Source organism: Artemia franciscana, chromosome 14 (genome assembly GCF_032884065.1).
Source record: "Artemia franciscana chromosome 14, ASM3288406v1, whole genome shotgun sequence".
NCBI classification, from domain to species: domain Eukaryota; kingdom Metazoa; phylum Arthropoda; class Branchiopoda; order Anostraca; family Artemiidae; genus Artemia; species Artemia franciscana.
Window position 1 is genome coordinate 2,504,271 of NC_088876.1, and position 14,808 is coordinate 2,519,078.

At 38.3% G+C, this 14,808-nt stretch overlaps 1 protein-coding gene across 1 annotated transcript in view; it reads left to right on the top strand.

The window, feature by feature from the left end:
* LOC136035178 (dual 3',5'-cyclic-AMP and -GMP phosphodiesterase 11A-like) overlaps nt 1-14,808 on the top strand; it is a 263,712-nt gene that overhangs the window by 123,935 nt on the left and 124,969 nt on the right. The window contains exon 7 of the mRNA XM_065716750.1: nt 2,760-2,915. Within this exon, the coding sequence (XP_065572822.1) occupies nt 2,760-2,915 (156 nt within the window). The remainder of the gene's footprint in view (nt 1-2,759; nt 2,916-14,808) is intronic.

Sequence of the window (14,808 nt, forward strand, 5' to 3'; positions counted from 1 at the left end):
GGAGGCCTAGCTGCCCTCCAATTTTTCGGTTACTTAAAAAGGCTACTAGAACTTTTAATATTCAACGAACGTTTTTATTAGTAAAAAATATACGTAACTTAAGAATTAACTTACGTAACAAACTTGTATATTCTTATATTTTATTATGTGTACGAGGGGGTTTGTACCCTCGTTAATACCTCGCTCTTTACACTAAATCGTAAGTTTTGTTCCAGTTCTTTAAGAATGACCCCTGAATCAAATAGGCCGTAGAATAAATAGTTGAAATCATTAAAAATATTTTAGCATAAAGAGCGAGGTATTTATCTCCTCCTAAATACCTCGCTCTTTATGCTAAAGTATTTTTAGAACCCTTCATATGCGTAATAATCTCTGTTTGTTTTAAGTTTCAATGCTATTCCTTACTTTCATTTGAAAAAACGTTTTCATGTTTATTTTTTCATTGTTTTTTTTTTATAGTAATGCTAGAAAATCCTGCGCCCTTTTCATTGAATTTTTTCCCCCATGGCATATTTCTCCAAGGAAAGATCCTCCCACATAGCCCCCTCCCTCAACCCTACCCCCAAAACCAAAAAAATCCCCCTGAAAACGTCTGTACACTTCCCAATAACCATTATTATATGTAAACACTGGTTGAAGTTTGTAACTTGCAACCCCTCCCCCAGAGACTGTGGGGGAGTAAGTCATCCCCAAAAACATAGTTATTAAGATTTTCGATTATGCCAAACAAAATGGCTATCTCAAAATTTTAATCCGTTGACTTTGGGAAAAAAATGAGCGTGGGAGGGGGCCTAGATGCCCTCCAATTTTTTTGGTCACTTAAAAAGGGCACTAGAACTTTTCATTTCCGTTAGAATGAGCCCTCTTGCGACATTCTAGGACCACTTGGTCGATACGATGACCCCTGGGGAAAAAAAAACAAAAAAACAAAAAAACAAACAAATAAACACGCACCCGTGATTTGTCTTCTGGCAAAAAAAAATGCAAAATTCCACATTTTTGTAGATAGGAGCTTGAAACTTCTACAGTAAGGTTCTCTGATACGCTGAATCTGATGGTGTCATTTTCGTTAAGATCCTACGACTTTTAGGGGGTGTTTCCCCCTATTTTCCTAAATAAGACAAATTTTCTCAGGCTCGTAACTTTTGATGGCTAAGACTAAACTTGATGAAACTTATATATTTAAAATCAGCATTAAAATGCGATTCTTTTGATGTAGCTATTTATATCAAAATTCAATTTTTTAGAGTTTTGGTTACTATTGAGCCGGATCGCTCCTTACTACAGTTCGTTACCACGAACTGTTTGATCAATTGTCTGTCCATTTGAAAGGAGTACTTCTCATAATACTTGCAAGAAGCTTGAAAGCTTACCGTATTTGGTATTAATGAATAAACAAATAAATACATAACAGTTATATTTGGGGTTAAATGATTATGTTTCTCATTTGTAATTTATTCCAATTATGTATCTTATTCCAATTATGTACCTTATTCGAATTTATTCCAATTATGAATCTCATTTGTAATTTACTGAGTGTTTTTCAACTTTCAAGCATAAGCAATATTAGTAATTGTTACAAATAATTTTAATTTATGGTGAAATTTTTTGAATTGAAAAAATTCAAACTTGAAACAGTATTTTTCTTGCCTGTAAGATTAACCTAAGGAAGATACAAAGGTTTAGCGTTTGTAGGTAATATTTGGAAAAAAAGGGGCTAGTAGGAGTACTAAAACCACTTACCCACCATTTCAGTTTTCTACTTCTCATATATAATTTTAAGGAAGAAAACATTGCTGAAAAAGAATTTTAAAATAGTCAAGGTAATTTGACTGTCACAGAGAATTTAAATCCAAAAATAATTAGTTAAAATTCTAGTTGAGTAACTTCTTGCTATCTCCGAAAGGGGTTAGGTTAGGAAAATGAAACTTTCAAGGATGGGTCTACAGGCTAAAGTATATTCCGGGAAGGTATTTTGAAGTATCCACCTTCACTCCTTCTCTCTCTAGAGAGCCGTGAAATTTGCCTACATGACAGGTTTATACCTATTGAAATTTTGACAAAGCAACATTCTACCTTAATTTTCAGTTACCATTTGTTTTGTTTTTCCTGCCTTTAGTTCTGAAAATGCAATCCCTGTTATTTGAGTAGAATTCTGAGCCATATCAATGTTTTTTTTTTTAATTTAGGAAATGTATTTGCATATCTTTGAAACCTTATAAATCGGGCTTTAGCAAAGTTGTGAAGCTGAATATAATTTTGTTGTACTTCATTCAAGCAGAAGATTTAACACTTTTATAACACGCATATTTTTGAAGGTCGTCACAGGTCAGGACCCTCTAGAGGGAGAAGTTGTGGAGGTAGGTACTTCAAAATACCTTCCCGGAGCACACTTTAGCCTATAGACCAATCCCTGAAAGTTTCAATTTCCTAACCTAACCCCTTTCTGAGATAGCAAGAAGTCAATCAACTAGAATTTTACCAATAATTATTTCCTGGAAACTGGTTTAGAAATATATCTCGTTTCCGGAAAATTTCAAGGTACACTTAAAGATAGGTTGAAGACCTGTTGTTTCTGATCACCAGTTGCGTGTCGTGGCCCACGACTGGTGTCTATAATGACTTGAAAAACCATCTAATTGTTTAGCACACGTTATTTGTAATCTAGAGCGTTTGTGGTTAGGCTCCTCACTTAATTAACCCCTAATTAACAGATAATCACACATAATTTAAAGATTCTGACATATAGTCTTTTACAGGATGAAAGATACTGTGACGCAGTAGATAGACTCACCGGTTATCATGTCGATTCCTTACTATGCATGCCTATTATCAACGTAGAGGATGATGTGATTGCAGTCGCTCAGGTCATCAATAAATCGGAAAGAGTCAGCTTTTCAAGTCACGACGAAAAGGTAAGGGTATAGTGTTCTAATGCTTGGTTTAGCAGGAGTCAACTTTCACAAAGGTGGATTTCTAGTTATTCAAAGGAGTAAATGTCCTGGTTTAGGAAGACCTTTAGTGTAATCCTGTTTGTACCAAATTGAAAAATTTGTCTTTATGGATAGTTCTGTCAAACATGAATAAAGTCTTCTTGCTTAAAAGATAGACGGCTCTTTGAAAGACTTACTTTGGAAGACTTAACAGGATTTCGATTTCAGACAGCTGAGATTCAGATGCTATTGCGTCCTGGTTGGTTTCCCTTTCCACCAAATGGCACATAGGTATTATAAAGATATATGTAGAGCTGTGTTTGATTTTTTATCAGCCCTAGGACAAATTGTTTGGGCAATTTTATGATCCCCCCCTCATTTTTTCATCCCCCCTAAAATTGATAGTGAATTGAAACCATTATTGACATAAGATAGTTTAAGAAATCTGTTCAGTATCCAAATATTTTGACGCGTATACTTTACTAAATGTTTCCTGAAGGAAGTTCTCTAATGGACTTTAAGAGTTCTTTAAGAAAAAAAAATTCTTGTGTTAGGCTTCTTATGTTGATTTAAATATCAACGTTACTGGTAATGTGGTCACTGTCACTTAGGTCATCAACAAATCAAAAAGATTCAGCAGTTTATCAGCGCTGATGGTAAGGTGGTCGCTACTGCTCGGATCATCAACAAAAGGACTCATTATTTTGGTGTCATAAATCATGGCTAAAGGACAATAATATATTGATTTTCGGCAACAAAATTTTAAATTCTTCAAATCGTCTAAAGTGGACGAATCGTTTTTGTTTGAAAAATAGTTCAAAAGTCTCTTTCCACGGCCTGTAAAGTTTCATCTAAAAAAAAAATTATTAATACATCAAACTTGTCGCTAAATGAAATTTTTTTATTTGAAAAATAACCTGCTTATTTATTTACAACCCAAACACAAAAGAAGGTACGAAGAATTAATTCAAAAAAAAGAAAAATACAATCTTGATATTAAAAAAAAATACTGACAAATATAGTAAAATTGTTTCCTTTTCATTAAATCTTAAACAGCTATTCCAAGAAGTCCTTGCTTCAATAAACTTTATAGAGAGATTTAGAAAATTTCCTTGTTAGACATAGCGGCCGAAATTCAAACGGTGACCTACCTTGGTCGTTTTATTTGGTTTTATTTGATGTTTTTATAACAACTAAGCTTTACATCGTGGGATTAGGGGTAATAGGATTTAAATACACTCAGGAGCTAATGACCTAGAAACATGGCTATGATTTTAGCTGAAGTTGTTATTGCTGAAGCTAAGACAATTTGCCAAAGAAAATTTGTCAAAACTGCCGATTGCCGAATTTGAATTATTTACCTGGCAGTCAAATTTATATCTAATTGTTACACAAAATCATTTTCTTATTTTTGGTACTTTATCCGCAAAAAAAGCTTTTAAAATAAGAGAGCCAAGTAATATTTATATCTAATTGTTACACAAAATCATTTTCTTATTTTTGGTACTTTATCCGCAAAAAAAGCTTTTAAAATAAGAGAGCCAAGTAAACCTCTCTTAAACTTGAATTATACTGATGACTTGTGTGTCTATATTTGAATTACTAAAAAGCTCACCTTAAAGGTAACCTTGTCCAAAGTGCTAAAAGGTCCAGGTAGAAATCCAGGTAGACACTGGGGAGCAAGGATATGCAGTCCTAATAACTCATTGCCTCGTAGGATATTCTCAATAGCGTTTATTGACAAAATATTATCATATTTGGTCATATATATTTTGGTCATTATCATAAATAAAAAATTTCTCAAAATTAATGTTTTCTCTGAAGTTTTGAGAGTTTGGATAGAGTAAAAACTAGGTAGTGTAAGAAAAAGAGACAGCTTAAAAATTACGGAGATGTTTTCGAAAAAAACTTAAACATATATATATATATATATATATATATATATATATATATATATATATATATATATATATATATATATATATACGTTTTTAACTACGTAGAACTTGCGAATATACAATATTCTTCGATGTCCCATTGTCTGTGCATATAAATAAATTGTCAGGTTTACCGACTCTTGAATATGCAACATAAAATTGTCCATGGGAAAAACAATCCGTATTCAGATCTATACCTCATTATTCTAATGATTTCCCTTGAGCTATGTTGATGGTGATTGCTAATCGAACATTCTCTGTGTCCCCATCGTCATTTATATATCCCCCTGTGCCCCCCGCGTCCCTGTCGCAGTTGTGTCCCTGTGTCCCGGTCGTCATTTATATTCCCAGTATCCCGGTCGTCATTTGTGTCCCAGTGTCCCAGTCTGTAATTTCTCTTTGAGCGTCCCGGTCGTCATTTATATTCCCTGTGTCACGGTGTCCCGGTCGTCATTTGGGTCCCGGTCGTCATTTGTGTCCCGGTGTCCCGGTCTGTAATTTCGTCAGTCGAAAAACATGACGTCAGTCGACAAACAACTTCATGACGACATACAGCTCAATCCTTATAATGACGTCACTCGACAAACATGACGTCAGTTGACACACAAACATGACGTCAGTCGACAGAAACACAAACAAACAACTTATTTTTATATATATAGATAAGTTGTTTGTGTGTCGACTGACGTCATGTTTGCCCGTCGAATGACGTCATGTTTGTCGGCTGATGTCATTATAAGGATTGAGCATTATGCCGTCATGAAGTTGTTTGTCGACTGACGTCATGTTTGTTATGACATCAAAGGCTTTGTATATGGCGTCATTATAAGAATATAAGAAGGCCTTTCAAATAGAAATTTTTAATATAGGTCTTAAAATGACAGAAGAACCTACAATGGCAGAAGAAACAGCCGAGGAAGCTGCTCAAAGAGTTCATGCCAAAAGACTTGCGGCTAATAAAGAAAGTAAGAAAAGAAAGCGTGCCGAGGAATCACAACAACAGCGTGAAAACAGGCTTGCGGCTAATAGAAAAAGTATGAAAAGAAAGCGTGCCGAGGAATCACAACAACAGCGTGAAAACAGACTTTGCGCCCAAATGAGAGAAGAACCTACAATTTCAGAAGAAATAGCCGAGGAAGCTGCTCAAAGAGTTCATGCCAAAAGGCTTGCGGCTTATAGAGAAAGTAAGAAAAGAAAGCGTGGCGAGGAACCACAACAACAGCGTGAAAATAGACTTGCGGCTAATAGAGAAATCACCAATAGAAAGCGTGCCGAGGAATCACAAGAGCAACCTGAAAATTTTCGACTGGCATTCAGGTACAGCCCAGTCGATGATTATAGGTTGAGTAGATGTGTTCAAATCGGGACTATGTCTAAAATTTGTCCCTATAGCAAGGCCTTGAAATTTAATGGTGAAACAATGGGAATGTGTTGCGCCTCAGGAAAAGTTAAACTGGCTGCACCACGAGAGCCATTCTAGACTTTACAATGTTACAGACTGGGACACCGGGACACAAATTAAGACAGGGACACCAGGAAACAAGGAAAATAAATGACGGCCGGGACACTTAAATAGAAATTACAGACCGGGACACCGGGACACAAATGACGACCGGGACACCAGGAAACAAGGAATATAAGTGACGACCGGGACACTCAAAGAGAAATTACAGATCGGGACACCGGGACACAAATGACGACCGGGACACAGGGAATATAAATGACGACCGGAACACTCAAAGAGAAATTACAGACCGAGACACTGGGGCACAAATGACGACCGGGACACCGGGACACGACTAAAACGGTGACGCCGGAAGGGCAAAGGGGGGGGATATATAAATGACGACGGGACACAGGGAATATTCGATTAGTAATCACCATCAACAAGGCTCAAGGTCGATCATTAGAAAATATGGTATAGATATGAATACGGATTGTTTTTCCATGGACAATTATATGTTGCATGTTCAAGAGTCGGTAAACCTGACAATCTATTTATATGCACAGACAATGCGAAAGCAAAGAATGTTGTATATTCGCAAGGTTTACGTAGTTAAAAACATATATATATATATATATATATATATATATATATATATATATATATATATATATATATATATATATATACTGCTTAATAAGTATATATATATATATATATATATATATTTATATATATATATATATATATTTATATATATATATATATATATATATATATATATATATATATATATATATATATATATATATATATATATATAGCAGTTAATAGTTTTTTACTGCTTAATAAAGTAGAATTATGAGAAAGAGTCAAACCTTAGCGTAAAGAGCGGGGTGTTGAGAATGGAACAGCCCCTTCCATACATGGAGGAATTTCTTTCCGTTTTAAGTTTTAATGTCGCTCCTTACTTTCTGTTAAAAAAAAACTCGTTTTTTTTATTTAATCTTTTTACAAAGGTCGGTTTTCATTTACTGTTTGTTACTTTAAGCTGTTTTATCGAATGATTTTGAAAGTGTGAAGTAGGGTTAGCACTCTATCCATCAACTGCCTTTTTTTACATATTCGCAAAACAAATTTTCTAGAATGATATTCGTCCCTGCAAAAATACGTCCTTAGAACCTTTATTAGGAGAGTAGGGAATGTAATATCAAGATTCTGTTAGGGCCGTTATTTTCATAGTTTTAAAGGCAAAATAAATCTGTTTTAAAGAATGGTCCTAATTCCAACTGTGGAACCATACATTTGCTTTATCATACACTTCTACTACAACCAAATTTTGGGATGTTTTTGTGACAATACCAGGAAGAAGACGAGCCATTGAAACATCTATTTTTTCTGCTGGTAATAAACTGAGACAATTTTTTGCAAATAAACAATAAACTCACCTTTTTTTTGTTTTAGTTCCACATTTCTCGGCAAAAGCTGAAAAGGAAGGCAGATATTGTGAAGAACTTCATCTGAACTCTCGATAATAAACGGATGATTAATTTTACTACAATCCCGACGAAAACTTCACTTGGGACCTTTCCTAACTGATTCTAGAATATCGTATGTTCAAAGTGGAACGAGCTAGCTAACTGAGATAGGTAAATGACCAGAAACTTGATGTTCAGACAAAACTAACAATGAGTCGATATCTTTGGATGCGACCATGTGATCGAGATTTGAAGCAGATGATGATGCATAAATATAACGCAAGTGTTGATACGATATTTTTAAAGTGTTCCAAACCAATCATCAAATAGACTAAGCAGAAGAGAAATACGTGCTGATGAATTATCTGAGCTTACTTACTCACTTTTTGACTTAAGTCTCCTGCCGGGCGCTGCTTGGCGTGGAGAGTGACGTCTGACTCCTCCATCCGCTTCGGTCCATGGTGAGTATGTATTTGTCGCCCGGTCTGAAGTTTGCCATCGTCATGAACTCCGACTGGCTGTCAGACAAACGTTTCTTCGGTCGGCCGCGATGTTGCTTCTAACCGGCTTTGATGGGTCGAAGTCGTAGATTGTCTTTGCGGATAGATGTGGTGGTACTCAAAGCAGTTGCCCGAACCAACGCAAGGTTCTCTCGACTGCTTGAGTCAAAAACTGAGACTACCTTGTGAGCTGCAGAAACTTCTCATTGCTGACGAAGTCAGACCATCTTAGGCCCTCAAAATTTCCTCAGGCTCTTCGTATGAAATACCATGCCATGCTATTAGCTCCGTAAAGCATCACAGAGCCGACTAGAGTGTTGAAGATCCGCAGTTTTGTTGTACGACTGATTTTTGGTTTTCGTCAGAGGTGACTATTCAGTCTGCCCATGACAGAAGACGCTTTGGATAATCTTGCTTGCAGCTCAGGGGGAGGCAAGCCATTAGAAGAGATTATGGAGCCCAGGTAGGTGAAGTCTTGAACAACTTTGATGCCAGTGATGCTGTCCAGACTAACTGGAGAGTGAACAGTAGGAGAAGACGGTTCTATGGCCATAATTTAGTTTTGTTCCAGTTTATATGCATTCCTACTTTGGCAGCCTCTTCTCATAGAATTTGAAGTGCTTCCAGCAGCTGCTTCATGGAATCTGCCAGAATGGCCAAGTCATCGGTAAAATCAACATCTGTGATGGAATGATCTCCAAATTTGAGCCCAAAGCTGAGACGTGAAGTGTTTTGGTCATAATGTAATCTACGATAACATTGAAGAGCTCTGAGGCCACTCCACATCCTTGGCGCACCCCTGTCGTGATTAGAAAGAGCGGGCTGTACCGACCATTTAATTGTACACAACTCTCCGTCCCATGGTGCAGTGCCTTGAGAAGTCTGCAATATTTCTCGGGTAGGCCAGTCAACTCTAGAATCTACCAAAGAGCTTCTCGATCGACTGAGTCAAATGCAGCACGGAAGTTGACGAAGGCATTAAATACTTTCTGTCGGGACTCTTTCTGTCGAATCGTAAAAATCTGCTCGATGGTGGAACGGTCCGACATAAAACCAGGTTGCTCCCATCGCCGGATTTTTCGAGTGATATTCCAATATTGATCCAGCAGGACCATTGAAAACAGTTTGCCAGCTTTCTTATTCTTGAGCCTTTTTGCTGCATATCTGATTTCTGAGGGGCTGAAAGGCTCGTCTGGAGGAGCATCTGTTTCAGGTCTTTGACTGCAAGGTTGGATGGGAATATCATTAGGAGGAACAGACGGGCTATTATTGTTGAGGAGCAAACAAAAGTAGTCCTTCCACTGCTCAAGACAAGAACCTGCATCAGAAAGAAGTGTCCCATCCCTGGACAGGACGGGACCCATGGTGGGAGTTTTATTTTCCAAGAGGTCTTGGAGATGCTTGAATAGGCTACCCCTGTCTTTCTTTTTTCTAATTAGTTTGGTTTCATTGGCTTTCCTTGCAACAAACTGGATTCTATCCTGGTGAATGAATCTGTTCTGAACTCCATTGACCCTTCGATGCGTGGTCATGTCCCAAAGAAGCCTTGCCTTCCGTCTTTGCTCCATGACTTGTAGTGTTTCATTAGTTAGCCATGATTTCTTTTGGTAACTCCTCCTGCCAAGTGCTAGATTTGCTGCTTCGATGGTCTGTGATTTAAAATGCTTCCAGATGTCTTTGCTGATATTAAGTGAGCCAAGGGGCTCGAAGCGACTCGATATCTCAACACTTTACTTCTGGCGAGTATCTGGCCCCTTTAATTACCTAATATCTGCAGCGACGGGTTTTCTTTCCGATCGTTACGCATGGAGGTGAAACCTGAAATAGGCATACACAAGCCTATGGTCTGTGTTTCCAAGCTCTGCTGATCTGTAAGTTCTGCAGTTCTTCACCAATGATATCCAGCGCTCGGAAATAATGACGTATGTCAATCATCTTCTTTGTGCGACTGTCGTTACTACTCCACGTGTACTGATGAATAGTTTTACGTTGGAAGTAGGTGTTTTCGATGCAAAGGTCGTGAGATCAGCACAGTTCAAGTAGGTGAAGCCCATTGTCGGTAAGTGAGTCGGGGGATACGGACTAACCGTGCCGTACCATACACCAATATCATCGCGCGCTGTCACATTGAAGTCACCGAGGAGAACAGTTATATTATGAGGGAAGCACTGTCACAAGGCATCTGGACAAAGCAGAGTAGAAATCCACTTTGGTCACATCATCAGAATCGTTGGTCGGGGCATAACATACGATGACAGTAATCTTGCCATGTTGTGTCCAAAGTGGGACTTCACTAATCTGTCAGATACAGCTTTCGTGTAAAAGTAAGGTCTTTTTTGTACGCTATTCGGTGCAAGGCCAACACCATTTCTTCTCGTGCTTCTTCCGGACCAGAGCAATGAGTCACTGTTACCTATTCGCTCTTCTCCGCTTTTGGTAAGACTGGTTCCTGTAAGACCCGCAATCGAAAATTTATTCTTGCGAAGTTCTTTGGAGAGTAGGTTCGTTAACGCAGGTGCATTCAGAATTAAGACATTCCGGTTGGCTGTTCTTAGCCCCCTTCGGTCCCTAAGGTTTAGTCTGTCAGTCTTTCTGACGTCATCAGTGTGTCCGTTGACGCGCTGAGGCTCTGGATCCGAGGCTATGTTGTCAATTTTTGTAGTACTTAATTTTCGGGTGGAGGGTCGCAAGCCCAACCGATCCTACACCAGAAATATGATTAGAGCTGGTTAAACCTAGGTACTGAGATTCCAGGGGTGAGCTCCACCCGCCACATAGGTACATGAGATTTGGGCCGTCCTGATTGGAGTGTTTAATAAGGAGAGAAACCCCATATCCAGAGGCACGCGGTCAGCAGACAGAGTCTGCCTCATTCCGGACGAACTCCATGCACTTCCAATCTGAGCTATCTGAGCTCCCTTCAATAATGCATGGGATTTTCAGACGCTTAAGTTTATCAAGACACCAAGCAACTTGGTTGCCTAATGCCAATTTATGGTCTTCGCTCAAGGATCTTTGGGGTTCATGTTATTCTTGGAGGTATATTTAATGGATCTTTGGACTATTTTGAACACAATTTCTATGTCGACATTTTTATTAGATGTCTTTGGAGGCTCTGGAGGGAGCTTATCAGTGTAGCCTCGGTGATCCATGGTATGAGGTCCCTGTCTAATCTTTGGTATTACTAAAACGACTTTCTTCTAAGTTTATGATTTAGAAGCTTAATCAAGGAGGCACACTCGTGCCTCTATAAAGAGGCAAACCACGACAATGTTAAGCGATCTTTGGTTCCAGTGGTCGCAGAGGGATGGGGAGGGATGCATTTCGTATCCCGAGATCCAACTAAGAAACCTGCCAAATTTCATCCCCCTCCAACTTTTCCTTCATGGGGAAAATCTGGCCGAAAGTTTCGACCCGTCAACCCCAGCTCCCCTTTAACGTTGTCTGATCGGGCTGAAATTCACAAGTTAAGGTCCCCTAGGGCCCAGGAGCTTTTCCGCGAAATTTTAGCTCGATCCGATAACTCCTTCCCTGTTTTCCAGAAACCACGCATAGCCACTTAATGTTCATTTTCTTTTTTTTCCTCGACGCCTACAGGTCACAGCCGACATCGGACCTGGGTGTACGAAGACTCATTCGATGTGGAATTCTCCGAGTAAGTTTCCTGGAAAGTTTCGTAGGAAAATCTTAACCCCCCGAAAGTTTCGACCCCCCAACTCCATCCCACCCCTTTAACGTTGTCCGATCGGGCTGAAATTCACAAGTTAAGGTCCCCTACGGCCCAGGAGCTTATCCGCGAAATTCCCTGTTTTCCAGAAACCACGCATTAGCTACTTAATTAACCCATTTCTCCATAAGAGCCCATGTTAATTTGAAATTTTTAAAACTTATTTAAAAGTTATATTTACACACATGCAAGTGGTTAGCTCAGTCGGTAGAGCGTGGGACTTTTAATCCTCGGGTCAAGGGTCCAAGTCCTTTACGGGCGTTTTTTTTCACAAGATCAAAATAAAAGTGTATAATTTTGATAAAACCTGGACAGCTTATCATTTGCGAGATAACAGAATATTAGCTTCTTATGAGCAAAAGAAACATTTCGGTCATTCTATCTATTTTTTTTTCTATTTTATACAATGATTTAATGAACCGTGGATATTTACGTATTTTATATAAATAGTTGCTAAATAAGATAAATAATATATAATTTACTATAATTACCTAAAGATGTTTCCTATATGAGAAGGCATTTTTAGAATAAATTCTTTATTATAGGCTTTTGGACATAGCGATCAAAATAAAAATGTATAATTTTGATAACACCTGGACTGCCTATCATTTGAGAGATAACAGAATATTAGCTTCTTATGAGCAAAAGAAACATTTCGGTCATTCTATCTATTTTTTTTTCTATTTTATACAATGATTTAAAAGCGAGGGGGCTGGGGGGCGGCAGCCACCCAACTTCCTGTCCTAATCCCTATACGAGGAGTACAGGAATTATTAAATTACATCCACCATGGATTGTAGAAAAACGTACAGAAATAATATGAAAAAAACTTCGTTCAAGGAGGCACACTCGTGCCTCTATAAAGAGGCGAACCACGACAATGTTAAGCGATCTTCGGTTCCAGTGGTCGCAGAGGGATGGGGAAGGATGCATTTCGTAGCCCGAGCTCCAACTAAGAAACCTGCCAAATTTCATCCCCCTCCAACTTTTCCTTCATGGGGAAAATCTGGCCGAAAGTTTCGACCCGTCAACCCCAGCCCCCCTTTAACGTTGTCCGATCGGGCTGAAATTCACAAGTTAAGGTCCCCTAGGGCCCAGAAGCTTATCCGCGAAATTTCAGCTCGATCCGATAACTCCTTCCCTGTTTTCCAGAAACCACGCATAGCCACTTAATGTTCATTTTCTTTTTTTTCCTAGACGCCTACAGGTCACAGCCGACATCGGATCTGGGTGTACGAAGACTCATTTGACGCGGAATTCTCCGAGTAATTTTCCTGGAAAGTTTCGTAGGAAAATCTTAACCCCCCGAAAGTTTCGACCCCCAAACCCACCCCCCTTTTAACGTTGTCTGATCGGGCTGAAATTCACAAGTTAAGGTCCCCTACGGCTCAGGAGCTTATCCGCGAAATTTCAGCTCGATCCGATAACTCCTTCCCTGTTTTCCAGAAACCACGCATTAGCTACTTAATTAACGCATTTATCCATAAGAGCCCATGTTAATTTGAAAATTTTAAAAATTATTTAGAACTTATGTTTACACACATGCAAGTGATTAGTTCAGTCGGTAGAGCGTGGGACTTTTAATCCTCGGGTCAAGGGTTCAAGTCCCTTACGGGCGGTTTTTTTCACAACATCAAAATAAAAGTGTATAATTTTGATAACACCTGGACAGCTTATCATTTGAGAGATAACAGAATATTAGCTTCTTATGAGCAAAAGAAACATTTCGGTCATTCTATCTATTTTTTTTTCTATTTTATACAATGATTTAAAAGCGGGGAATGATTTAAAGTACAGGAATTATTAAATTACATCCACCATGGATTGTAGAAAAACGTACAGAAATAATATGAAAAAAAACTTCGTTTTCTTAAAGAGTTAAAGAGGCTGCGTCCCAAAGTCGAACCTTAAAACGTACAGGAATTAGAAGAGGCAGTTGGCTAAACCCCCCGCTTTTAAAGACTCTTTTGTACAGGTTTTTTGTTTTTTTGCTAACCTCCCGCTCTTGGCTTCGGAAAGGCCCTCTTTTAATTAACAAAAAATTGAAATGAATGAATAATGGAATAACTTCGAAAAATGTTAAACACAAGAGGACAGGAGAACCATTGCGCCGAAACTAGTAATTAGTAACAATGAAGTCCCCCCACAAAAAAAACCTGTACAAAAGAGTCTTTAAAAGCGGGGGGTTTGGGGGGGCAGCAGCCCCCCAACTGCCTCTTCTAATTCCTGTACGTTTTAAGGTTCGACTTTGGGACGCAGCCTCTTTAACTCTTTAAGAAAACGAAGTTTTTTTCATATTATACTTTTATAAGAGCCGAAGACCAATATTTCTGTCAAAATAATTTCCTATAGGAAGTTAGTTCCAGACTATAGTGTACCAATCAAAGCTATTTCAAGTGCTTTTCTTTTGTTTCTTAAAATTGTTTATGGTTCCAGGCCCCAAAAAATTTAAAGGCTTGTGTACTGCCACTCAGCTTCGGGCCTAGGTCTTTGCCCTAGAATTTCGTTTGTTAAACTTCCTTCATAACGAATCAACAGTTAGGCTTCTGGGGATCACCATCCTCGAAGAACAGCGCCATGTGAAGGTTTATTTGTGGATCTTACAAAGCCTTCAAGAGCATAAAGTTTTTCAAGTGCATAATGCTGTGTGTGTGTTAAATTAATTTCTTTGTAGTTAATCCTTAATTAATTCGTATCCCTGTTTAATTAATTATCCTTAATTAATTAAACCTCAATTAATAAAGTAGTTAATCCTTGAATATTAATTCCTTTTGTAGTTAATCTGGCTG